The 27,223-nt window shown below is 34.9% G+C and overlaps 3 protein-coding genes and 1 pseudogene across 6 annotated transcripts; 1 reads left to right on the top strand and 3 right to left on the bottom strand.

The window, feature by feature from the left end:
• Window positions 1-118: 118 nt before the first annotated feature.
• LOC140803452 (phosphatidylcholine:diacylglycerol cholinephosphotransferase 1-like) lies at window positions 119-2,141 on the bottom strand. Its single transcript, XM_073159334.1, has 3 exons — window positions 1,613-2,141; window positions 1,096-1,233; window positions 119-531 (listed from the first exon to the last, which is right to left on the bottom strand). Exons 1-3 carry the CDS (start codon window positions 2,000-2,002, stop codon window positions 229-231), a joined length of 831 nt encoding a protein of 276 aa, XP_073015435.1. The 5' UTR covers window positions 2,003-2,141; the 3' UTR covers window positions 119-228.
• Window positions 2,142-12,870: 10,729 nt separating this feature from the next.
• LOC140803451 (topless-related protein 4-like) lies at window positions 12,871-15,219 on the bottom strand (annotated as a pseudogene).
• Window positions 15,086-21,464, bottom strand: LOC140802910 (topless-related protein 4-like). Its single transcript, XM_073158523.1, has 18 exons — window positions 21,407-21,464; window positions 20,132-20,301; window positions 19,737-19,880; window positions 19,423-19,602; window positions 19,203-19,316; window positions 17,883-18,041; window positions 17,698-17,782; window positions 17,301-17,547; window positions 17,068-17,177; window positions 16,892-16,961; window positions 16,666-16,739; window positions 16,493-16,588; window positions 16,276-16,371; window positions 16,042-16,169; window positions 15,712-15,949; window positions 15,493-15,636; window positions 15,311-15,400; window positions 15,086-15,211 (listed from the first exon to the last, which is right to left on the bottom strand). The coding sequence occupies exons 3-18, from the start codon at window positions 19,817-19,819 to the stop codon at window positions 15,086-15,088; spliced, it is 2,040 nt and encodes a 679-aa protein (XP_073014624.1). The 5' UTR covers window positions 19,820-19,880; window positions 20,132-20,301; window positions 21,407-21,464.
• A 2,721-nt stretch (window positions 21,465-24,185) lies between these two features.
• LOC140803450 (uncharacterized) lies at window positions 24,186-26,952 on the top strand. Of its 4 annotated transcripts, none has more exons than XM_073159330.1 (3): window positions 24,186-24,588; window positions 25,108-25,561; window positions 26,740-26,952. In XM_073159330.1, exons 1-2 carry the CDS (start codon window positions 24,389-24,391, stop codon window positions 25,544-25,546), a joined length of 639 nt encoding a protein of 212 aa, XP_073015431.1. In that variant the 5' UTR covers window positions 24,186-24,388; the 3' UTR covers window positions 25,547-25,561; window positions 26,740-26,952. The 4 variants fall into 4 exon arrangements, with proteins under 4 accessions (XP_073015431.1, XP_073015433.1, XP_073015434.1 ...); XM_073159332.1 differs by having other exon boundaries at window positions 24,187-24,588; window positions 25,108-25,557; window positions 26,891-26,952; XM_073159333.1 differs by lacking the exon at window positions 26,740-26,952 and adding an exon at window positions 26,382-26,710 and having other exon boundaries at window positions 24,187-24,588; window positions 25,108-25,557.
• The last annotated feature ends 271 nt before the right edge of the window (window positions 26,953-27,223 follow it).

Here is a 27,223-nt window from a genome sequence, read left to right as displayed (position 1 = left end):
GCTAGAGAATGTTACTCCTACATATACTTTCAACTTTATGGGCAAAGATGGAACCGAACAAACTCTTGCCGATACGTGCATATACCCAACGCCTACTTTCAAGAAAATCAGAAGCATCTTCACAAATCACATGACTTTATCCTTTCTGAGCATTGCATTACACATACTTCAAGTCTTTTTCAAAAATGACAGAAGAAAATCTTTTTTTTGGGGAATTACAGGAGCCACTTACATCGTTTCCTTACAGCTCACACCATCTTCTTTCTTCTTATGTTCATACTTTCCGGCCAGAGAATCGAAGAGTATTCCAGCCCCAACACCGACTGCTAAGTCAATCGTGTAGTGACCTCTAGTGGTTAGTAACCTAATGACTTGCAAGACGTTTAGGCCATCAAATGTGTAGGCCAATTCCCATCTTTGCATCCGTTTCATGTCTAAAGAAGCGATAACTGAGGCAGCAACATGGCCAGAATAAAACAAGAAAAATGACACATTCCCGACTGGAAAATCTGCACCCGAGCTCAAGAATTCCTGTCAAGAAACGATCAAAACATCACATCGCTTGTTTAGATCACATATGCAACCAATATACAATACCGTGCACGTTATTGATACCCTATCAAGGCTGTGCTATTGTCCTCAAATATTCTAAATCGGCATTCTGATAACTAAGAACAATCTAGTTGTCCTAATCTCTAGAGATGTTAAATTCCCTTATACCAGTTTACTGTAATCCTTTTGTTAAATAACTCACGTTTCTTGTTTTTTCAGGTGTTAAATAATTCATGCTCGTCACTTGGACTAGTTGACCTATAAATTACTTGAACTCAAACTTGATTCTGATGGATCTCAAGTTGTTTGAACCACCGTTTAACTCGAGCTCGAGCATATGTAAATTAAGCTCAGAGTGGGCCTTGAACTCTTCGTACTTGACCAACTCGATCCAAGTAATTGTGCATTGGGTTTGAGCACACAACTCATGCATGAACTCGACTCCATTTGTATTCGACCCGGTCAATATCTCAGTTATGCCAATAATCTTCCACACACAAACATGGATAAATATTGTTGCAAGAAACATATATATAAGAGAACCTGAGGCACTGGAAGCTGTGTGACATATCCAAGAATTCCTCTACAGGTGAACATGAATAGTGCTGATAACGTAGCTCTTGGTCTCCCCTCGATTACAAAGGTCCCTATTATGTAGGCCGTTTGCATGCCCACAAACACCTAAACCACAAATCCATTTTTGAAAAAGAATCAAGATTCGAAATTGGAAAATCACATAAAACAATTCAATTTTATAAATGAACCATCAACTCCCAGACAAAATCCCAATACGTGGGACCATCTGCATTCAAAATATATTATTATATGGAGCAAAATCTGTAAAAAAAATGTAGAAATGAAACTTGTATGTGTCAACATCAAAATTCAAAGCTACGTGCACTATAGCACTTTCTTGCCACTTGCAATCAGCATTAACTGTAATGTGCAATTTACACGTCGAATTAAAGTCAAACCCACCATTCAAAGTTATTTACATAGGCTAAAATAGAAAAAGATTAATTTTTCTTAATCGAGAGAACGAAATGCAAGTTTAATTTACCGTATTAAGCCCGGCAAGAAGCGTATTGAGATCGGGCTTGGAGGCAAGAGACCGGTGGAGGGCTGCGGTGGCGACGAAGCCCAGATCAAACGGAGGAGCAGTCGGCGGAACCATGTTTAGCGTGTACTCAACCACCATGAAAAACAAGACGCAGGCAGCAAAGGCCAACGGCACGGGGTGGTTCCTCGCCGTGACGCACACGTCCGCCGCCGTCCATTTCAAGAAATGCGCGTTGCCCACGTGGCAGCGGACATTTTTAGCTAAGATCGTGGATGAAGAGAATTTTTTCTGGATCATGTTGGGAGAATCCGGGGGTGGTTTGTGGACGCCGTTGGGGGGTGTGGGTTGTCTGTTAGGAGAGGAACGAAGGCGGGTGGTTTCTCCGTTCATCGCCGGTGTGCTCCGATAGACATGTAGAACAAAGGGGGAAGGTACTTGTGTGTTTATATGTATGCGCCTGACGGATTATTCGAGGTGGGGTAGGTATTTATTAATTCAATCAATGAATTGGTATTTGGAGTCAGAGTGGAGAATGGGAAATTTAAGTCAAAATAGATTGTACTAAGTTAAGCAGTTTTAGTCTTTTCACCGTCAAAACTAGCGGGACAACTAGGCTCGTAAATTGCCACGTAACGTGCACGGTCAAAATCACCGTCTAAATTTCAGAAAAAATCGAAAATCTAAATCGAAAAAATCGAACACTAAATCAAACTCAAAACCAAATTTTATAATTCGGATATAAATATTAAAACCGAAGTTTATTTGGTTCAGTTTCAGATCAAAACAAAAAAAAACATTAAATTAATAATTTTTTATATTTTTATTTATATTGTATATTTTGATATAATATTTAGTGAATGAAAAATCATTTTAAACAATTTTTAGTTGATTATCATTTGTAATTAATTTAGACTTTATATTTAAATATTTTACTAAGAAAACATGTAAAAAAGTAACATAATATATTTTATAATATATTTATATTATTAATTTAAATAATTATACCAAAATCGAATTAACTTACCTAAATAATCGAACTGTTTTGGTAGAAAATCGAACCGAAAAAAATGGTTCGGATATCAGATTATATATTTCTAAAACCGAAAACCGAAATAAAAAACCGAAAACTGAACTGAACCGACCGATAAAAAACCTCTAGGTGTGGCGAAACAACATTCTGTTTGGGCATGTTACTACATATCTAACCCAACTCTTTATCTAATATTATATTGTCAAGCGATCTTAGAAGATTTTGTATAAAATTTGGTTACGCTCGAGATTGGGGTGGCTCTTAATGGCAAACCTCCTAAATTATGTGGTAGTGCAGGCTCGTAACTTGTCATAACTCAGTTTTAGGTGAGGCGAGATGACCTTCTGTTTGGGCATGTCAGTGCATATCAAACCCAACCCTTTATTTTATATGGTCAGGCGATCATAGACGATTATGAATAAAATTTGATTGGGCGAGGTGCAATGCCCGAGATCGAGGTGTGTCGCCATTCAACGTTGTTCAAGTTGTAATCAAATAACCAAAATCAGTCTATTTCATAAAAAATAGATAATCATCTTGATAATGCAAATCCAAAACAAATGATATGTGGAAGTGTAAAACGAAATTAAAATAATTACGCATCATCCCCAAAAATGTTATTGTTTTTCATCTTCGATTTGTTCTTCGTTCTTATCCAATATGATAATATAAAGCGTGAGTATTTTGTGAAATACTCAATAAGTGGATCAATCAAACACAAATAGAAAATAATACATATAATCCTTGATGTTACGCAAGATGCGTAATCATAGGAAACAAAGACAATATTTCAAAATTTCACCAAGCTTGACATCATCATAATATAATCTTGAACATATATTTATAGTATTAGAATTGCAATTCATCTCATATTCAATGATATTACTGATTAATCTATTATATGTAGTTCTTCTTAGGGGTATAATTTCATATTTCGATTATTATTATTCACTCAATCAGGACAATAAACTTAGTATGAATCCGAAAAATTTCCTTCATCATTTCAAATCTATTCAAATCATAAAAGTGCTCTTGAATTTGTACAATTACATACGACAGCAATTCGAACGGATCGGAAAGTATAAATATCATAGTCAAATAATCGGTTCGAAATTAAGGTCGAAGAGACCAAACCATATCATGAGTAATTAATTTGAAGTATACATATTGATTTTAAAACATAAGTTCACTTACTAAATTATGCTCCAAAGACGATGAAGGAACAAAATGGAATTTATCACCAAAAAATCAGTCAATTTTCAGAAGCATTTATGACTTATAGAACCATTGGATCAATTTTAATCTTGTACAGTACATTCAAAAGTACGACACAGATCGGGTTTGAAAATTGTTTGGGCAAGTTTATGGATAAAAAAAGTAGTATGTATGTTATTCCAGCTTAAAAAATTTGAATAATTTTTTTGCGGAGGCTATATACAAAAATTAAACTATTGGAATTAGCCTAAATTTGGATAAACATAATAATATATTCTGAACGGTGGAGATCGGGTTTGGACCAAACTTTGCCTGAAAGTATCACTCCACAAATGGGCAGAATGTTGCTCGAAACAAAACTTGCTGCTAACACAGGGCAGCTCTAGCTAACTCGAAAATAGTAGAGTTTTTCTGCAGATTTGAGTGTCTCCATTCAGAAATAAGATGCTCATGGTGGTGCAGAGCTAAATAAGGAAAACAGATGGCATCAAGACAGCCATTATGTAGCATGACTTAGGGGCAAAATTGTTAGCTTCAATGGTAACCAAATTTGGAGAGATGGGACTCTCGGTCATCTCAATCAAATTGGTGGGATGAGATTCTAAGTTATTACACGAGGTGGGTTAATGGTTGGGGCGATCGGAGGTTGCTTCGATGCTACATGTGGGGTAGTGTCATTACATGATTTGGATGGACAAGATTCACACATATGTGATTTTAAAAAAATTATTGGACCCATGTATGTGTGGCTAAATTTGGGCCCTTGATTATATCATGAGGGTAATGCCCCTACATCACTACATGTAGGACGAAATCAACCGGCGATCGGGGTGTATGTTGTCAAACCCACCTATCCGTATTTTATGTGGTAGTGCAGACGAATCCAAAGAAACTAACATGTTTGACAATCGTAGTACTCCAATGATCACTTAAATGTCAAAGTTATTTTTATTAGATGTTCTTAATTAATATGTAATTACTTACAAAAAAATCCCAAGGTTTTTTGCTATATTCGCTGTAAGGCGATGTATGTTTATATTAAATTTTAATATAAAGTTTTTTTTTTTGAAGTATATTAAATTTTGGTATTGTTGGGTTTGGCCCAATATTTTCCTCCGGCCCATTACCATAGCCTTTTCCCTTCTTTCATTTATGGGCTGTAGGGCTTAATAGCCTCTCTTCTTTTCCTTTTAATAGCAGCCGCCTAGCGTTTCTTTTTCTCTAACGAGAGTGAGCGTGAGTTTCAGAGAGGCAGCAGCTCTTCATTCTTCTTCGGCGTCCAGTGTTCTTTGCTTTGTGCATGAGAGCTCTTCTCTTCTTTCTTCCTCTCTATTTCTCAAGTGATATACCAGAGAGTGGTGAGATTGGAAACTGTCCTCGTTCTTTGTGCGAGACAGTGTCGTTCCTACTGTGTGTAGAGTGATCGGTGTTTTGATCGGGAAACCTTTGTGGTCTTCGCCTTGGTTCACTGTGTATTTGGAGAGGCCAAAATCAGTTCGTCTGAGCCCGGTTTTTATCCTAATACATTATTCTCTATTGTTTCTTGTTGTGGTTGAATTTGCAGGTTCGCCAGCGGGAAAACAGAAGATACGGCATCACCGATGAGCACTCCTAATAGTGGTATCAGAGCCATTGGTTGCTGCCCGCTGCCCGCCTTGCTGCCCGCCGTGCACCTTGCTGCCCGCCCTGCCTTCGTCGTCGGTTTGTCGGAATCTGAAACTCTTACTTAGAGTTTCGCTCTGGTATATTGGCTGGAACCTCTTTTACTGCTTTAGTAGCGTAACCGCTTGCCGCGGATTTATGTGCTGGGATTTGCTGCTGGTAGAATTCTAGGTTTTATGTGCTTATTGTGTTTCCATTTTCGTGGTGAAAAGTTACTTCCGCTGTGATCGTTTTGATATTGGGTGATTTAAATTTTTCTGTGTGAAAACTTGCTATTTTTTGAGATTAACTGTTGTGTTTTTTGGTAATGGCTATGAGTGGATATAATCTCGAACCTTTTAACGGAAAAACAGATTTTTCAATATGGCAACAGAAAATGAAAGGTATTTTGATACAACAAAAGGTTTTCAAAGCGATCGACCTTTCATATTCTGCTACCGAAACTGCTGAGAAAAAGGCTGAAAATGATGAGTTTGCTTATTCGTCTATAATTTTGAACTTGTCTGACTCTGTGTTAAGAAAAGTTGGTAAACTTAATTCTGCTAAGGAACTTTGGGGAAAATTAGAAGAACTTTATACTGAAACTTCGTTGCCCAGTAAATTGTTTTTGCTTGAGAAATTTTTCCGGTTCAAACTTGATTTACACAAAGACATTGATGAAAATCTTGATGTGTTTACCAAATTAGTGCAAGACATTAAGCAAACCGGAGATAAACATATTGATGATTACACCCCTATTGTTCTTTTAAATGCTATACCTGATTCTTACAATGATGTTAAATCTGCCATCAAGTATGATAGAGATAACATAAATTTAGAAACTATTGTGAATGGTTTGAAAAGCAAAGAGATAGATTTAAAAACCAATAAGGGTGGTAATAATTCTGGTGAGGTTATGTTTGTTAGAGGAAGGTCTCAAAACAGATTTCAAAATCAAAAATCTTCAAACCAATCTTCTTTTAAAAATAAAGGTAAGAGTAAATCAAGATCTATGTCGAGGCCCAAGAATAGAAAATGCTACAATTGTGGTGAAACTGGTCATTACATTAAAGATTGCTCTAGGCCTAAGCAAAATAAAAACCAAAATTTTAAAAATCAGCATGATGATCATGCTAATATGGCTTCTTGTAGTGAAAACATGGGTGATATTTTTATGGTGACTGAAATATGTGATGTGTCTATTGTGAATTCTGTGCATTCAAATTCTGTGTGTGAAAATGAATGGTTAGTTGATTCTGCATGCACTTTCCATATGTCCCCATTCAAAAATCTGTTTTCTAATTATAAAGAAGTGAAGCATGGGTCTGTTTCAATGGCAAATCAAAAATTGTGTCAAGTTGCTGGTCTTGGTGATGTCTCTTTGAAATTTGATTCTGGTTATGTGTTAACTTTGAAAAATGTAAGACATGTTCCCGATTTATGTCAAAATTCTGTGAATGCTGTCTTAAGTGACAAAACTGATTTGTGGCATAAAAGATTAGGTCACATGAGTTCTAAAGGTCTTGAAATTTTGCACAAAGATGGTTATTTTGGTAGTGACAAATTGTCCTGTATGCCATTTTGTGATTCATGTGTTCTTGGTAAACAGTCTAGAGTGAAGTTTTCCAATTCCCCTGTTCCCAAACAATCTGTTACTTCTGAAATACTTGAGTATTTGCATGCTGATGTTTGGGGTCCTGCGAGTATGCCCACACAAGGTGGAAATCGGTATTTTCTATCTGTCATTGATGATTTTTCAAGAAAAGTTTGGGTGTTTTTAATGAAAAACAAATCTGATGTTTTTGAAAAGTTTAAAAACTGGAAAACTTTGATTGAAAATCAAACAGGTAAGAAAATTAAAATTCTAAGAACTGATAATGGTCTTGAATTTTGTAATCAATTGTTTTATAATTTGTGTGCTGAATCTGGTATTCAAAGACATAGAACAGTCCCTTATACACCTCAGCAAAATGGTGTCGCTGAGCGTATGAATAGAACTTTACTTGAAAGGGTGAGGTGTATGCTTGCAAGTTCTGGTCTTTCAAAAAAGTTCTGGGGTGAAGCTGTTTGTACTGCTGCTTATTTGATAAATAGGTCTCCTTCTGTGCCTTTGAATGGTAAATGTCCAGAATCTGTGTGGTCCGGTACTCAAATTAATTTATCAAACTTGAAAGTTTTTGGTTGTTCTGCTTTTGTGCATCAAAAAAATGACAAACTTGAACCAAGGTCTGTGAAATGTGTTTTTCTTGGCTATCCTGATAGGGTTAAAGGTTATAGATTGTGGTTAAGGGATCAATCTGGTTTTAAAGTGTTAATCAGTAGGGATGTTGTTTTCAATGAGTTTGAATTCCCCTGTTTATCTGCTCCTTTACCTATTCCTGAACCTGCCACTGCTCCAAACAAGGTGGAGTATTTACTTGGTCCAAGTCATGATGCTGAAAATGTGGAGAATGTTCCTGTTGTGAATGATTTATCTGAAAATCTTTCTGAAACTGCTTCTGATAGTCAAGTTGATGCTGATGTGCATGAAGAAATTGCTGAAAATGTGCCTGAAACTGATATTAGTGATTTGAATGATTATCAATTGGCTAGGGATAGATCTAGAAGAAATACTAGGCAGCCACAACGCTTTGATGATTTTCATATGACTTCTCATGCATTTAGTGTGTTTGAGTCGATTGATAACCTTGAACCTAAGTCATATGAAGAGGCTTTAAAATCTGAAAATTCTGTGCAATGGTTAAATGCGATGAATGAAGAAATTAACTCTCTGCATGTTAACAACACTTGGATTCTTGTACCTAGACCTGATAATTGTTCTGTTGTGGACTGTAAGTGGTTATTTAAGGTCAAGAATGAATGTGAATCTGTTAGATTTAAAGCTAGGTTAGTGGCTAAGGGCTTTACTCAAAAATAAGGGATAGACTATACTGAAATATTTGCTCCTGTTGTGAAATTTACTACTGTGAGAATCATGCTTGCCCTTGTTGCTCAGTTTGAGTGGGAGTTGAAACAATTAGATGTTAAAACTGCTTTTTTACATGGTGAACTTGATGAAAAAATTTGTATGAGGCAACCTGATGGTTTTGTTGATTCTAAGTATCCTGATCATGTTTGTTTGCTAAAGAAATCTTTGTATGGATTAAAGCAATCTCCTAGACAATGGAACAAAAAGTTTGATGAATGCATGCTCTCTATGAATTTTACTAGAAGTAATTATGATCATTGCTTGTATTTCAAACAAAATGTTAAAGTTCCTGTTTTCTTGCTTATCTATGTGGATGATATGCTATTGATTAGTTCTTGTGTGAAAACTATTGATCATGTCAAAAATTGCTTAAGTGCTAAATTTGATATGAAATTCTTAAGAGATGCTAAACGTATTCTTGGCATGAACATTTATAGAGATAGAAAACGTTCTGTCATTTTGTTGAATCAGGATACTTATGTTAAGAAAGTTTTGAGTAAATTTTCCATGTTAAATGCAAAATCAGTCAATGTGCCTTTAGCTGGTCATTTTGTTCTAAGTAAAGAGCAATCCCCTAAAACTGATTTTGATGTTAAAAACATGAAGAATGTGCCATATTCAAATGCTATAGGTTCTGTCATGTATTTAATGGTTAGCACGAGGCCTGATATTGCATATGATGTGAGTTGTTTGAGTCGGTATATGTCTAATCCAGGTGTTTACCATTGGCAAGTTGTCAAATGGCTTTTGAGATATCTGAATGGTTCTGTGAAATATGGTTTAAAATTTTCAAAATCTGATGTTGGTGTTAAATTGGTTGGATATGTGGATTCTAACTATGCAAATGATAGGGACAATAGAAAATCAACAACTTCTTATGTGTTTACATTGTGTGGTGCTTGTATTAGCTGGAAATCTCAATTACAACATATTGTTGCTCTTTCAACCACTGAATCTGAGTATGTTGCTGTCACTGAAGCTTTAAAAGAAGCTATTTGGTTGAAAGGTCTTATTTCTGAAATTGGTTTTCTTGAAGGTGAAGTTGTAGTATTTTCTGATAGTCAGTCTGGTATACAACTGTGTAAGAATCCTGTTTTTCATTATAGAACTAAACATATTGATGTTAGATTCCACTACATTCGTGATGTGGTTGCAAAAGGCATAGTTTATCTTGAAAAAATCCCTTCTCAATTTAATCCTGCTGACATGGGAACTAAGTGTTTATCAACTGAAAAATTTATATCTTGTCTAAAAATTTTAAATTTTGATACTTCTGACTGATGTGTTCGGTTTATGTTCTTTTAGTGTAGCTTACTTAGTGTTTGCTACATATTGTTACTTGTACTAACTTTGTGTTTTCTGCAAGTGGAGCGATGATGATGGCTGTAGGTGACTCTCCTGACCAGTTGAACCGGTGTTGGACCAAAAGGTGGAGAAATGTTGGGTTTGGCCCAATATTTTCCTCCGGCCCATTACCATAGCCTTTTCCCTTCTTTCATATATGGGCTGTAGGGCTTAATAGCCTCTCTTCTTTTCCTTTTCATAGCAGCCGCCTAGCGTTTCTTTTTCTCTAACGAGAGTGAGCGTGAGTTTCAGAGAGACAGCAGCTCTTCATTCTTCTTCGGCGTCCAGTGTTCTTTGCTTTGTGCATGAGAGCTCTTCTCTTCTTTCTTCCTCTCTATTTCTCAAGTGATATACCAGAGAGTGGTGAGATTGGAAACTGTCCTCGTTCTTTGTGCGAGACAGTGTCGTTCCTACTGTGTGTAGAGTGATCGGTGTTTTGATCGGAAAACCTTTGTGGTCTTCGCCTTGGTTCACTGTGTATTTGGAGAGGCCAAAATCAGTTCGTCTGAGCCCGGTTTTTATCCTAATACATTATTCTCTATTGTTTCTTGTTGTGGTTGAATTTGCAGGTTCGCCAGCGGGAAAACAGAAGATATGGCATCACCGGTGAGCACTCCTAACAGGAATGAAGTTTAATGATATTGAAATAATGTTTTACCATCAAGTGTCTATTTGAGTTCTTTATTTTTTATATTTTCTTTTTAAAAAAAAAATTGAAGGGTCGTATTTTGGGGAAAAAAATTAGTATACAATAGATTTAAGAACAATCACGTGAGTGATTTTATACCTAATATTATAGTATTGACAGATGGTATAGATTATTTGATTATGAAATATACATGTCACTGAAAAGCTATCCACTATATAAATAACTAATTCACCGCATTTATATTACAGAAAATCAGATTAAGCTATTCTTTCACATCATAGAAATGCTCCTCTCAAAGTATTCGATATATATTTGAATTATTCTAAATCTTAAAATTTATTTATAAAATCAAATAAATTGAATTCCAGCACAAACTTACATATATATGAGTGTAGATTTTATGTATAGATTCTTTAAAACAAAATTCGGGAAAGGGAAAAAAATCATTAAGTCATACTAAAGATATTAATAAATATTTTAGTGACAACAACAAAATAGCAAGGGGGTAAACAAATTGTTGGTCTAACGTGTGACAACTTGAGATAATAATACAAAAATAAAGTATAAAAACTGGACACCGAGATTTACGTGAAATCTCCTAAAAATTATTAAGGTAAAAACCACGGGTAAGATGAAAAGAATTTCACTATAATATTTTATGGTGTACAATTCGTTCACTGTACTTTCAAAGAACACACACTCTCTTAATACAGGAAAACAAACACCTTATGAATATTACAAAACTAAGCACTCGAGAACTAGCTCCAACCTTTAATGCATTGTCAATATTTGCCGACACAAATGGCAATACGAGGGATGTAGAAAGAAGAAATCAAACCAATAATAACGGTAAATAATTTGATACATTGATGTTGATAATAATGATAATAATGAGGTTCGAGCTTTCAATGTAAACTAATTGGACAAAAATTTGTGTGAAACGGTCTCACGGGTCGAATTTGTGAGACGGGTCTCTTATTTGGGTTATCCACGAAAAAGTATAATTTTTTATGCTAAGAGTATTACTTTTTATTGTGAATATGAGTAGGGTTGACCCGTCTCACATATTAGTATCCGTGAGACGGTCTCACATGAGACCTACTCAACTAATTGAATGAAGATGACACCTTTAATATTGTTGAAAATTATCAATATAAAAAAATTGAATCAGGAGAATATATTGTTTCGGTCGAGTGTTGATGACCGAGAAATTGAAAATTTAACAACAATTTTATGATTTTAAATTAAATTAAATAATTTTTTTTTAAATTTAGTTAGGGTATATTTGATGTGCGTGATAAGTGAAAGATATAAATTATTAAATATATGTTTTTCTCATTTTTATGAGCCCAATTAATTAAGAAACACGTGTAAAAAAATCTTACTTGGTTGAAAAGACATAATTTTTTTAGAAAGATTTACAATCTACTTCTTAAAATATAACATAAATTACAGATTTACTCACAAAAGTATCGTAAGCGAGATTTAGAATTTTAAGAAAAGTGTTTTCTTCGGTACGTACTTGGGCTTTAATTTATCTTTCATTTATTTTTTGTATATTTTGAAATTAAAATTCATGTTTTCTCGATGGTTTTAAAGCCCAACTCTGTCAAATAAAAAAAATAGACTTTTATTCAAAAACAAAATTTTAAGAAATTTAGAAATATTATAATAAACCTCCTAAAATTTCAAATTGTCATAAAAGTAATAAATAATTACACGATGAAACTAAATAAAATTAAAAAATAGGGAAATGATAATTAGAAATTAATATTAAAAATAAGATAAAATATAAAATCATATTAATTTTTATTTAAAAATAAATTGTCTGATAAATACATAATCTATAATTTAAAATTTTATAAAATATTTATTTATTAACAACTGAACACGCGATTTTGAATACATTGATACAAATATTATTTTATATATCAATTTGTCATCAATGCTAGTTTATAGTATTTTTGTTTCTAACGACACAAAATATAAAATTTATCAAACTCATTAAAATCTTACCCAAAAAAACATGTCTTATCACAACATATGATATTATATCATCAATCCAATTAATTATTCTACCCTACACACCAAACATAGTCTTAATGTATAAATTTACAATGTTAAATAAATAAGAAGATACAAGAAATGAAACGTTACTCTATTTGTATTCACGATTTATACTCTCTTGTACAAGTTTTTCCCACGTCAACTGCTTACAAGATAAATCGTGTTTTATCACAACTAAAACTCCAATTTTTTTTACACTCCAGATTTTGCTATGTCAATGAGGGTAGATTCCATATTTGATTTTAAAAAATTTAGTGGACTTCATGTATGTGTGGCTAAATTTAGGCCCTTGATTCTATCAGGGGTAGTGCCCCTGCATGTAGAATAGAATGAACCGTCAACGAGACAAATCCACCAAGTTCATTGGTGCTCCTCTTCCCAGCATTGTATCACCCGTCATTCCTTCAACATCTCGCACGTACACAGAACAATGCACAAGACGCAACCTCCGAAGCTCGACGCACTCCTTGCTCCACCACACAACCGATGATCAAAAATTAACCGAACAAGCTCGACTGCACTCACACCAGCGAAGACCTACAAATTAAAAGAACTCCTTATATCATAGTTTATTTTACTCCGAAGTATTCATTATCCAACTTGAAAATGAACCATTCCCTACCTTAAGTTGCTCGGCTTGGACCAGCACCATCATGACCTTGTGCACGTGCAACGCCCCAGCTTTCTTTTGTTTCCAAAGGCTCCAGCACGCACACTGCACCATCGGTGAGCCCAACAGCAAACTGGTTAGGCTCGAAAGGATGAGCAGCAACCAGCAGCGGATAAATTATCGAGCTGAAAAAAATATCAAGATACCATTATATGATTGGAATGTGTGTGCAAACTACGTGCATATGCTGTACGTTCAAAAGTATTTATATGATATTTTATGTACCTCGGAGTCGGCAGCACTATATACGCGGTCGGATCGATCCGACACCTGATCTGCAGTGCTGGTGCAAAGAAGATACCCACACTTCCATCATCGAATGTTGCGTAAATCGATTGGCCATCACAGGAAAATGTGGCATCTGTTATTGCAGGACTCGATCTCTCCGGGAGCCACTGCACAAACCAGCTTCTGGTGAGCTTGTGATGCGTATTCTATTAGGCCTGAATCGAAATGCTCGACTGTGTGCACAATTTTTGCACAGTTATATTTACATAATTTTCAATATTAATTTTCTGTCCGTGGTTTTCTACCCGTCTGCAGGCCTTGGTATTTAGAAAATTAAGCAATCAACAAGCCAAAAATCATAAAAAAAAATAGAAGAAAATGTGGGTGCATGCAATCTTCGTGCATAATTTGTGATTTTTGCATCTATTTTAGTTTCTAACAGTTTATTTTTAATATCCATTTTCCCGACCCACTAACAATAATCTAACATATTTTAACCCAGATCATGAGAAATTTTAATACAAAAGAAGGTAAAGAATTAAAGTATAAAAGGCTCTCTCGTACCTGGTTGATGCGTTCTAGCCTAAACGCGTTGTACATGGTGATCAGCATCCTGTGAAAGACTAAGATGTGAGTCTTGTCCGGATGAAACTGCAGTCGGCTCTGTGCATTAGGATTCGGTGTGCACTCTGGAGCAATTGGCAATGGTTTGCTTGCCTTCCTTTTCCATTCACTGGTACTCCAAAAGCAAAGCTGGAAATAATAGAAGGCACAAGTTTACATGGATCATTTCGTGCAACAAAAAAGCAATAAAACAAACCTTGGCGTCATCTCCTAAGGACACGAGGATGTCTAGAGCAGTGGAGAACGCAAGGGCGGTAACTCTCTTGTAATGGCCATTCAGTGTGGCTATCAACTGCACATAACACAATTAACACTTTCGGTGAGCAAATTTGAGTTAAAAGATATATAGGAGTTTCATTTCAATGGTGAACCTCATCCGTTCGAATATTGTAAATCAGTATGGCGGCATCCTCCCTTCCGATAGCGAGAACATTGTTGTCTGGAGGGAAAAAGGCAAGAGAAGTAGCCGCAGGAGGAGGGGTCATAAAAGTACTCACCCTCTGCATAAAACGACCAGTGAAAAACTTTTTTACCACAAGGCGTGCGTACTATTATATGAAAGAAGAAAGCAAAAACTACACTGGCTTTACCGTGAATGTCGTCGTATTGAAAAGGGAAATCTTTCCTCCCGATGAGGACGTAAGGTACATGTCATTCTTCGAAAGTGCAAAGCAAGGAACCCGGACTACCTCTAGGTTCATGGCGCTAATGTCGTTTGTCATTAACGTTACCCCAGAAGGTTGCCAAAGTTGAGGTACGACGCTGGTGGTCACCTAGACAAAAACAAGGATGAATCGGTTAAATATGAATTAGAACAACGAGGCAATTAAGGAACGACATTCGTAGAAAACTAGAATTCGAACCATTCCATCCATGTTCCTGTCGTTTCTTCTCGGCCATTTCCATAGTTTGTGGATTGCATTGCATGTTAGAGCCAATATGCAACCCCCGGAATTTGTATAAACCATCCCCATAATCTATACGCAATTGCAAATGAGAATACTAACCGTAAAGAATTTGAACAAGATCTGATTTTTTTAGCAAATGCAGCTTACCCTCACTGACAACAAACGATCAGGGAGCTTCAAGGAACGAAGTTGAGATCGTTCGGTGATCTCAATTGGCCCGGAAATCTTGGACTTCCCCGTGGCATCTACGTTATCCTATATATATGGCCAGAAATGAACACTTCTCAGGTCTTTTGACCATCAAACAAATGAAGTACACGCTTCTCCTAACATGGATAACTCATTGTTCAGTACCAGTAAAAAAAGAGTCGGCGCATTTTGTGCGGATGTGTTAGACGGCCCAGCTCCGGAATTGGAAGGACCCAGAGGAACAATCAAAGGTGCCTGCATAACAAACATTGGACATATGCATACATACATATACAACGTGCAAATTATCACAATGCTCCATTTCAAAAAATCTTTATTTTTTTTACCTTTGAAGATGTGCCAGTATATTGATCTCTAATGATGCTCAACAGTTGACTACCAGCAGCATTGGCAAGTATTTTAACACTGTTGTCATTTGTTGATACGGCAAGCAGTGTTCCCAACTTGTTAAACCGAATGCTAGGGGAAGCCTGGAAAAGAAACATATTCTTACTCCCAAATTTTTTTGAGTTAAATTACAAGATTTCTAGTATAATATTTGTTACCGGTAAACCACCGTCTGCATCAACAGAGCACAAGAGGTTGATGCTGTCCATGTCCCAGTACTTGATGGCAAATTCGTCACCAGCAGCTAAGAACCGGTTCTTTGCGGTGTCGAAATGCCCCTTTTCAAGGACAGTTTGTTGCCCTAGCCCGAGATACTTCCTTTTCAGCGTTCCTTCGGTGTCATTCCACTCCACGATGTTCGATTCGCCATCTCCATTAGTCCCGCACGAGAATAACCTACGGATGGAATTGAAATATAAAATAATAAGCAGCAAAATACAGGTAAGGCGATCAAGAAATTTATCCAAATGCATAACCCTTAATTTCACCTTGTCCCATCAGCACTATAAGTCATAATAGAACAAGAACGACCAGGAGCCTCATAATCAACTCTTTCACCCCCATCGTCATACAACCATGCCTTGATATTTCCATCGACATCAGTCGAAAAGATGAACTGAAACAATTAAATTCAGTTACCGCAATCTTAAAAAATGTTTGCAATCTTCTGAACCACTTTGTACATGTTGGATGGAAAAGGCCAATTAATGGTGAGTACTTACATCAATATCACCCTTAATATGTGGACACACAGAATAGACCGGCGAATTATGTCCCTCGAAAATATGCTGTCTAGTACCAGTCTCTGCATCCCAAACCTAAACAAAAAACAATATGGGAGTTCTACAGAAAGCCTAGTATTCTCGACATTTCGTGCTATAAAAACGCAAATTATGTGCAATGCACGTGCATTAAGTTGTTTTCTTTAAAATTACCAACCTTGACTGTTTTATCGTCTCCACATGTTATGAACAACAGTTGTTTGTTCCGACGATAGAAAGCTAAATCGTTGACACTTCCGACATGCGCCTCAACCTAAAAGGACAGCAAAAAAATGGTTTAACAAATATAATTGTCTTGCACATACATATTTTGAAATGTCCAAAACAAACCTCAAGATGGTTTCTTAAGTCATCTCCACCATGGTAGGAAACCAACTGAACCATGTGCTTCGAGTATGAAACTCCTGGATCATATTCGTTATAAGAATAATGTCATAACTCAAGAATTTATAGTTCAAAGCTTCAATGTATTTTTAACTCCCACATCATGCTTAATTATTTCTCTTTACGAAACGTAGAAACGAGGAAAATATTAGAAACCAGTAACGAAACGTACCAAATCCGTTTCCGTTGGGACTCCACCTAACACAAGTCACTGATGCACTGTATTCATTTGCTAACGAAGCCTAGAAATAAAATCCAGGATACAATATTAGCCAGAATATTTCAAGAATAAAAATAAAGTTTCTCTAGAAAATGTGTGCAAATATACACACACATATACAAGCATACCTGTAGTTGCAAAGAGCAAGAACCCATGTCCCAAACTTTAAAATTTCTAGAGGCGAGCATCCTCCCACAACCAACTTCCCACACAGAAACGTCACCGGTGATCGTTCCCACTGAAAAGGAAAGTAAATATATGTGCAGATAAACATGTTGTCATTTCTCTTTAGCCATATTTAAAGTGAACAAACTAAAATAATTAACTATTCAAGAAATTCATACAAATATGGACAGCTTACCAAGAAGAAAAGTCTGCTGAACTGAATGGAAATCCATGCTCTTCACAGCTGAGCCTTGACTCAGATTTGCGACAACAGTCTTCGGCAAGTCATCAGATGAGTTTAAGGGTTGTGCATTACTTGGCCCCGCTTCATTGATTTGCATGTGCAAGGGTACTTGCGCTTCACTCAACCCCGCTTCATCAGTTCGCATATGCGAGGGTTGTGCATTACTCGGCCCCGCCTCGTCCATTTGCATGTTGCTGGCCTGAAAACAATATAACCGTGACTGTAAGTAGATACGACTAGCTAATAAGAGCATCACAAGATAGGAAATAAGTGAGACTTAAATAATATAAAATCATCTTCTACGGATCAATGCATTAGCCGCAGAGGACAACGCCTGAGCAACGTTCACCTGTCCGCAAGTATGGTCCTCTAAGAGAGATCTCATATAAGGATCAGGCCTTGGATTGTTGCAGAGATGATGCTGCCAGTTCAACCTGGATTAATCCGAGCATAAGTATATGCTAAGCATTCAGATATGTATCCAAAAACACTAAAAAAAAGGCTGATTTGATTGTCATTTTCTTGACATATTACCCCTGGTTGATCAAAGTTCTCAACCTCGCGTTTTGAAAAGATGGAAACTGAAGCTTCTCCCGAAAGACAGGGTTCGCCTCAATCAATCGCCTTAGTTGAATAAACAAAACAATCCTAGCTGACTTGGCATCTCTATACCTACAAAGCTTGTCGACCTCCCTGCAATTGAGAATTGTTTCATTATAAGCAGAAAGATGTAATAAAAGTGGGATCTTGAAAATAAAATAAGATTAGGGAATCATTTTTTGCCATTCCAGTTACTAAATCCAAAAGAATTATTTGGAGAGTGTAGTAATAATGCATATGATTTTATCAAAAGCAAGTAAACTCCAATCAAGAAAAGTTTCTTGATTACAAATTTTACTTACACTAAAATTTAGTGATGGAAATATGTTGCATGATCGATAATTAAGTGGCAAAACACATATAGTCAATTAATATATATAGCAATGAATTTATAATGTCTGTCGCCAATAGCGCCTTTAACATCACCGAAGCGCTAACGTAGTTTATGTCACATCGAACACATCAGCAATGCAAATATTTATGGTCGTCATTGATTAGCCACAAAACTCAAACTTCTGTCACTAATTTATTTTGGATTTAATACGGTACAAGTATTTCCATCGCAAATTAACTATGGATATACAAGTTCTGTCGCTTATTTTATTTTTTTTATTATACTAAAAATTAGTGATAGAAAAATGTTACATTATCACTAATTCAACGACAAATACATGTAGTCCATTAATATAGTGATGGATTTATTATTTTCTTTCTCCAATAGACGTACTTGACAGAATTTACGGCAGTTTGTAAATTTCTATCGTCATTTAACGACGTCACAAAAATATTTCCGTCGCAATTAATAATGGATATACAAGTTCCGTCGCTAATATTTTTTTTATATAATACTTAAAAATTAGTGATGGAAATATGTTACATTGTCGCTAATTAATTAAGCGACAAATAGATACAGAACATTAAAGTAGCGATGGATTTATAATATCTATTGCCGATAGACTAAACAAATGCAATAGCCTATTTAAAATATTAGTCTCTGCTAATATATACTTTTATTTTCAATTTTGGTCATTTTTTTACCGAATTACTAACGTGGCATGTGTCTCGTCAGACATATCAGCAATGTAATTTTTTATAGAGTTAAAAACATACAATTTTATTTTAAAATTGTTTCTTCACTTGAAAAAAAAAAACACACAATCTCTGTCACCAGCGACACGTACAAACAACAAAAGGCGCATGCAAGAACAATCATCGTCAACAAGTATATGTATATTTACGTTGAAGAACTTATACCTAAAGTTGTTCAAAGTCAAAAGCATAGTCATGTCCTTGTATAGATTCTCATCCAATGCTTGAAACACTTTCAAATCTTTTGTAAGAATCTCAATAGCTGCATCCTTGTCGTGCCTATGATAACCAAAAAGAAGATCATCACACCAAAAAAAAATTTTAAAAAACTCGCTAGTGATTGAATTTTATCACGAGAAAACAAGAAAAACCAAGCAAAGCTTACTTATCAAGGGCCTCGAGATACTTATGTTTTCGGATCTCGAAGAACATCTTCGTGGAGTGACGATTTTCATCCACCCTAGTAAAGGATGACAAGTAACTTTCGACCTCATCCCATTCTCCATTATTGATTTTCTCCTCGAAGTACCTCATGTTGAAGAATAACCCTGATTCCTTCTCCAACCTCCGATCATTAACAAAAATGTAAGTACAATAATTAACCACAAAAAAATGGAAGTCCCTTGATCATTTAAAAGTTAACACGGATTTTTAAACATCAAAAAATGTAAGATAACCCGGAAAAAAGAAAAATGTTACATGCGTGCAGTCATCTTCAAGTTCCCCTCGTCCAGAAACTGAAGCAGCAAGAAAACTATCTCTCTGTTAACTGAAGCCGCCATTTTTTCGTATAAGTAAACAACTCCCGAAGCCCAGAATTTCACTGATCTTAGAACTTCAACACTTCGAAATTGCAAGGAGAATTAACATGCAGGTTAAAAAAAATTCCAATAAGTTTTTCCAAGAAATGACAGATTTTTTTGTAAGGATTCAATGAAACCTGACACATAGATCCAAAGAGATATAACAAAAAAAAACAGATCGGACGTGAAAAAGCACATACAAGAACATGATAGAACATAACCGAACATGAACAAAACAGGCAAAAAGAACATACGTACACATACATTCATGAACACAGGCAGTAATTTTACCTAGGAATTCCCGAAAGTGAGCAGAAGATACGTACAGATGGAGAATTTTCTGGGTTTTTTTTTATCTCCGGAAAAGCTAGCTTCTCTAAATTCTGTGCGGCTATTTCTCCTGCCCGAAGTGGTTTAATATAGTAGTCAGAGGTCCTTACTACGGGGTGTGTCGGAAAAAGCTGTCCTTTGAAAAAGAAAATTGTAATAAGTCCACGGACTTATTGATAAGTGATAAGGAAAGTACACTTTCTTGAAATAATAATAATCTCAAAATCTAAAATGATAATACATAATATGATTGTGTAATCGTTGTAATGTTTTAAAATTTTGATTTAGAAAATTTAATATTGCATGCTTGAAATTATAAATGGAAAATGGTTGATTTATTACTTTTTTTAATAAAAAAAAAAGTATGGGACGTGTATTTGATTTTAAAAGAGGGAAACCTCCAATCGAAAAAATGAGCAGGGACAGATAATTACTATTATAAGATTATTTGATTTCAAATTTATTTACTTTTTGTTCTAAATATTTTAAAGTCCATGTAAATTGAAGGAGATTCACTTTTAAAAGCTATTCACTATAAATAATTCACTTCACTTGTATTATATAATAAAATCTGCTTCCTATGGATTTCAACATGTAAATTTATTCAATATTTGAATTATTTTAATTTATTTCTAAAATCAAATTATTGAATTACGGCACAAACTTACGTATATATTTGAATCAGTGTGGATTTTATGTATATATAGCTTTTTAAATTCGCCATGTTGTTCTCTTTATTTTTCATGGATTCATGCAATATTCGAGCAAAACTTTGAAATTTAAATTAATGGTTGAGATTTTTAAAATTATATTTGGCATCCTTCATTGAATGACTATTAATGCATTTTACCAAACATTTAACAAAGTATAAAACCACCAAAAGAAAAATTCAGGAAAATCCCACGCTGTTAAATCCACCGATTTCTCTAAAATACTCCACCCCTTCAAAATTCAAGAAAATTCACATGCAAGTTAAATCAGAAAATAAGGAGTTTATGTTTGAAAAAATGAGAGATTTTTTTTATTTTTTTGCTAGATAAATCGAATCTGTCTGCATCATTTACGTGCAGATCTAAACGGATAGAGCAAAAAAACAATTGAACAGATCGAATATGTAGAATCACATGCAAAGACTTGACAGAACAAAACTGAACACAAGCCCTTGTAACAAACAGGCAAAAGGAAAAAAAAAAGGTACACATATACATTCATCCATGCACACAGGCAACATTTTACCTCGGAATTTCCGAATTGGAGTGAAAGATATGTGAAGATCGCGCTTTTCTGGGTTTTTTTTTTTTTTTTGGTGGGGAGGGGGGGGGGGGGGGGGGGGGGGTGATTTTCTATTCTGCAAATGCTGGTTTTTTCTAAATTCTGCGTGAGGTTTCTTCTATCTGAGGGGGTTTTAAAGTAGTGAGAGATCTCGGTGTGTGTGTGAAAACGGTATCCTCTCAAAAAGAGAGTCAACAAATTTGCCATTCGGACATTCTTTTTCTCCTGCAAATTAATTAAAGGCAGTATAAGTACAGTGACTTATTGATAAGTCGATCTGGAGATTGTAATAAGACGAGTGCTGAGATAAGTAGTCACGCTTGTAAGCGGCTGACTTCGAGTCCATTTGAGAGTATTTTCTTAAAAAGTATTGTTTAGTAACAAAAGTTTTTTATAAAGTACTACGAGAATAAATGTATAGACATTTATAAATGTCATCATATTCAATATTTAATGATATTTAAGTTTTAGTTCACTTTAAAAAGTTATATTTATTTAAATTCATTTTTAATTTACAACTTCTATATTTAAAATCGTTCTTTGTCATTTTCAAAATAAGTGGTGTGGGTGGTATTGTAATATTATAATAATAAATATGAGAAAGGTAAAAATTATACGTAAAGAACATGATTTGTGTGATATTTTATATTTTAATTTTTCAATTTAAAAGTTCTGATATTGTATGATTGAAAATTGAAACTACTGGAACATGATTGGTTCATGTTTTTTAACCTCCAATCAAAAAATCTATCAAACTAACATTTTTATAATATATAAAAAAAAAAAAACACGAGTAGCAATTACTATTGCGATGGATTATTTAGTTTCAAATTTTGATTCTCGTACATTTCATATTGTTTATTAAATATATTGGGTTATTTAATTAGCTAGTAATGTCGATATTGAATTATTCGATATTTGAACTATATATTTCAAATCAAAACCTTCAAAGCTGAAATTTTATGTATATAATTTTTATATTTGGATTATTACAAATTTTATTTATATTTTTTCAAACTTTTCATTCTAACTTTTTTTTTTGGCTTCATTTTTTTATGTGTTTATGCAAATGATATTACAAGAAAATATTGAATATACAACACTTAAAAGACAATAGTTTTACAAAATAAAAAACATTGTTTTCACTTTTTAACAACGGTTTTCACTAAAATCGTTGTTTTTTAACATTTTTTTTAAAGCAAAGACAGTTATTTTCTAGCATTTTTTGGAATATAAGGACTGTTTTGCATAAAATAGCGACGGCTAACATTAGCGACAGTAATTGCTTATCCGTCGCTTTAGCGACGGTATTTTTACCGTCGCCAATAGCAACGGTTATGCACAAACTGTTGCCGATACGGATCGACAACGGTTTATAAAAACCGTCGCTATTGGCAACAGCTTAAATCAAAGTCGTCGCTAATGGCGACGGTGTTTTAAAAAACCGTCGCGATGTGTCTATATTTAACCGTCGCTATGTGTCTATATTTACTCACCGAACATTTTCTTCAGCGATTTTCGCCTTTCTTCTTCTGTGGTAGTAGCGAAACTCCATCAATTTTTTCGCGGTTTCGGTTTCGGTTTCTTTACTCTGTACTAATATTTTTTCTTATTAATTTCGTAGATTTGCTCGTCGGTGTGATCTTCCAACATTAAGGGGATCTACATATCTTCGCACACGTGAGATTTTTTAAGCGTTTTCTTTACAGAAAATTTAATATTTAATTTTAATTTTTACTTAATAGTTTATTTATAAATTTTAGCGTAGTATTTTATTTATGAATTTTAGCGTAGATTATTTATTTTGTAAATCATGCATGAGTTTTTTTTTTTTACTAGATAATTAAGTTAATGTTATTGTTGTAAATACTTATTTAACTTTTCGTTTTATAGTTTTTGATAATAAATTAATATTTAAACACTCGTAGGCTTCAATGGGTAACACAGATAGAAGTTGGATGTATCATAGGTTGGAGAATGGGTTCTTAAGTAGTGAATTTTGTGTTGGTGTTGAGACATTTATGTTATTTGCACTAAGTCATCCTGAGTGTTTATTGGATGGGAAATTACGATGTCCATGCAACCGTAAGAATTGTCGAAACGAATGTTTTGAGGACGTCGAGACTGTAAAGTTTCATTTAGGAGACCCAGTCATTGTAGCCACGTTTTTTTCTGATTTTTTTTACGACATTTGTGCCAAACACTTGTATTATTATTTGTAGATTAGTAATATGATTATATTTCTCAAATTTTGTTGTTAATTTTTTTCAATTACACTGGACAAAATATATTTTTATATCACTACATATTTAAGGAAATTTTTTTAAAAAAACGACGTTTTATCATAATTCTGTACCATCTTTTGGTTTTTTTAAGATCTCCAGAGAGTTTAAAAGAATCGAGTACTATTTCCAGGAACTTATTACTAAATCATAATTTTGTTTAAAATATTCCAAATATTGAAATGAGTTATGTATATAATTAATCTCGAACCTATGTTTGACTTCGTATTATTTGAGAAAATTCTCTTACTTAAACATTTAGTTAGACAACAATAATAATTTTCTATATTTGAAACAATTTTACTTAGTCAATATTTGTGTACCATTAAATAATCAATCAATAAAAGCAACAAATATAGAGATTTTTTAAAAAAATTTAACATTTTAAGAAGTTTGAACAAAATTGTTTTATATAAAATTTAAAATAAATTTATATTTTGATTTTGAGATTTAAGACAATTTACCCCAACTTCTACTTCACTTTTTTAAAAAAAAAACAAAAAAAAACTTATGTACTAAATCGCCTGTTCACCTCCCCTCCGAAGTGCAATTTCATTGTGACACATTCCAAGTCCTAAAACCCTAATCCCCAAAGTAAAACAAAATTAAAATTATATTTTGAATCAGGCCCCGATCCCTATTCAATCGACTGAGAAGAAAAATAATGGCGTTTAGATCACGAGAAATGATGAAGAAAATCGTGAAGAAAATTGGCGGTGAGAATAATTTAGCTCCGGGCGTGAAAGAGCAATTGAAAAAATCTGTACCAGGTAGCAAAGTCGTGATGGGCCGGGCTCACAGAGGGATTTTTGCCGGTCGACATATCCAATTCGGCAACCGTGTCAGTGAAGACGGTGGCAACAAGTAAGTTTTATAATATTTCTTGGTTTGTGTGAGTGTGGCGTTTCTTATTTTGTTATGTATTAAGAAATGTGATGAGAGGCTTAGATGAATAAATAGTGTGGGAGTCTGATGAAATTTGAGAGTGGATGCGATTTAGTGGTACTAATGTTATACTGGCTGAATTTGCATCGAATAGTGATTGACAGACTATGCGCGGTGCCAAAAAAATGTGCCGAAGCTGGCAGAATGTTAAGCTTGTCTTACTTGGAAGAATGAACCTATAATAGCTTTAAGTCGTAGTAGAAACCATTGAAATGGTTATGTTCGCGGTTACTTGTGTTGTATCTTTAGGTTGGACTCATATATCCTTGAGGGGGCCGAAATATTAACAGCTCAGGTTCGTTCTTGGTGTACGTGTCAGAGAGATATACTTAAATTTACTGTCTCGTTAGTTGGATAATACTTGTCTCTTTTTACAGCACTCTCGATTATCTTGTTGAATTTCCCTTATCATACTTCTCGATGTGGTGATGTTACCAGGAGTAGGAGGACGTGGAAGCCCAATGTGCAAGAGAAGCGGCTCTTCAGCTACATCCTGGATCGTCATATTCGTGTCAAGGTATCTACTCATGCATTGCGCTGCATAGACAAGGCTGGTGGGATTGATGAGTACTTGCTGAAGACACCGTACCACAAGATGGACACGGAAATGGGCCTTTACTGGAAAACTAAGATTCAGAAGATGTATGAAGATCTCGGGGAGATGGAGCTAGTTTTCTTTTCTCCAGAGGACGAGGCCAGCATTGAACAACAGTTCAAGGAACTGAAATTAGAGGAGCGTGCAACACGTAGAGAAGCTAGGAGAAAGATGTATGGTTGGGCTGCAAAAGAAGAGCAAACAAATGACAAATCAGATTTTGGTTATACTAGTGAAGAGGCTTCAAAAAGAAACGAAGAACGGATGCTAGCCAATGCTTAAATGTGCATTTGGTATGTAAGTTCAAATGTTCTTGGCTTTACTGCAGAAATCTGGCTAACTATCAGCTTGATCTCTATTTAAGCCTTTTGTCGTGCATTGTTACTGCTTATGATGTTATGATTGTGGTGCTTTATCCTTATTCTTTTATATTTTGTGATGGAATTTCTCATAATGCTACTTCCGGTCATGCTGGAGGCAACAAGCAATTGTGGTTCTTATTTTCGTTGCATACCTTAAATGTATGGGAGGTGTTGGAAGGGGATTCATAAAAATTTAAATGTGTTGACCATATACAGTTGGATTCTTTGAGGCTAAAAGTAGAGTTCTGATTGATGGTTTACTGTTTTTTGAAGGTTTTGACTTTGATCAAGAATGCCAACATGATTAAGGTTGTTTTTTCGAACATGAGCTATAGTCTACATGTAAAATGTCATGTGAGAGTTGCTGGCTTGTGCATTTCTATTTTTGGGATGCAATAAAAAATTAAATGGCCTGATATTGCCTTTAAGTTATTGGTTTGCCTCTTTGTTGTGATATTGTTTTGGTGACTCTCACGGGCATTAATTTCTTTTTGGCTGCTGTGTTAAATCATGTGATTGTTTATTTAACTGAGTTTTTGGTGCTGTAGCATACAATATCTTACTCATTCAACTTTATCTCAAGCATTGTATATGCAACTCACAAGATATTATCTCATCTTTCGCTGCAGCTGTGAAGATTAATTTTGCGAACATTTTTTTTATTTTTATCATGAAAAATCTGATCTTGATGCTGAAGTGGCTTTATTGCTTTATTTTTTCCTTCTTCACTTGCGCAAAATCGGTTGAAGTTGTAGGTATGGTAGCTGCTTCATTTAAAAAATTTGTTAAAAGCAAAGAGCAAAAATAAAACCATCGTCTAGCATTCAGTGTGTGATATTGTCTCTTAAGAATGTTGGACTCCCAACAAGCGAATTGTTTAAAGTGTTTGAAAGCTGGTGAACGGTGAAAAGCTTAACGGTTTCAAATGTAGTGCCTAGCGCAAAGTCGAACATCACTTACCTATACCACTTCTTTGATGGCGTTGTGTATGTAAAATAAATCGTCACATTGTTCCATCTCTTCGTTCTATAACAAGTTCTTCTGCCCTGATTAGTACGAAATCATGGTGGGGATTGCTTATTAATTTATTGCCCATGTTTATTGTTTACACAGATTTATACTATTTGGTGGAGATGTGGATCGTTGAACTTTGGCTATTCTATTCTGGCCAAATACTTGCACATCGGCAATTTGAATGACTTGGATTCTTGCGGTATTATTAGTTTTCTTGAGAAAGTTTCAAACTTTATGGCACAATTTGTAGATGGACGACTTGAAACATCCGAAGTTTATTGCGTAATTTATGAAGAACTAGGCTTTTTGCTCACCTTCGTTTGAGACTCCACAAAAAGTTCACACGAGTCCTGGCACATATGTGCATGGATCCAGCAGCAATCTGGCACTGATGTCACGCTTGCTCTGCGAGTTTTTTTTTCGAAAAGGTCAAATATAAACTTTTTCGTGTCATTTCTCAATTTTCCAAGCTCCAAGGTATTTGGGGATGTTCGTTTACTTGTTGAAGAAGTTCCCCATATATTTCCAGGGTCCGACATGTCTTGAGTATATCAGGACAAGTCTCAAATAATTTAATTCGGTA

The sequence above is a fragment of the Primulina eburnea genome, chromosome 10, assembly GCF_022965805.1.
Source record: "Primulina eburnea isolate SZY01 chromosome 10, ASM2296580v1, whole genome shotgun sequence".
Lineage (NCBI taxonomy): Eukaryota > Viridiplantae > Streptophyta > Magnoliopsida > Lamiales > Gesneriaceae > Primulina > Primulina eburnea.
This window is presented reverse-complemented; position numbering and strand designations above follow the sequence as displayed.

Excerpts from the sequence above, each read along its gene's own strand:
- LOC140803450 (XM_073159330.1), top strand. The coding sequence starts at position 24,389 with ATGGCGTTTAGATCACGAGAAATGATGAAGAAAATCGTGAAGAAAATT. Across the intron at positions 24,589-25,107 it reads AGTGAAGACGGTGGCAACAA|GAGTAGGAGGACGTGGAAGC; the intron begins GTAAGTTTTATA and ends TGATGTTACCAG.
- LOC140802910 (XM_073158523.1), bottom strand. The coding sequence starts at position 19,819 with ATGGCGGCTTCAGTTAACAGAGAGATAGTTTTCTTGCTGCTTCAGTTT. Across the intron at positions 17,178-17,300 it reads TCAGCAGACTTTTCTTCTTG|TGGGAACGATCACCGGTGAC; the intron begins GTAAGCTGTCCA and ends TTTCCTTTTCAG. Across the intron at positions 16,372-16,492 it reads GAGACGATAAAACAGTCAAG|GTTTGGGATGCAGAGACTGG; the intron begins GTTGGTAATTTT and ends TTTTTTGTTTAG.
- LOC140803452 (XM_073159334.1), bottom strand. The coding sequence starts at position 2,002 with ATGAACGGAGAAACCACCCGCCTTCGTTCCTCTCCTAACAGACAACCC. Across the intron at positions 1,234-1,612 it reads TTCTTGCCGGGCTTAATACG|GTGTTTGTGGGCATGCAAAC; the intron begins GTAAATTAAACT and ends TTTGTGGTTTAG. Across the intron at positions 532-1,095 it reads CACAGCTTCCAGTGCCTCAG|GAATTCTTGAGCTCGGGTGC; the intron begins GTTCTCTTATAT and ends GTTTCTTGACAG.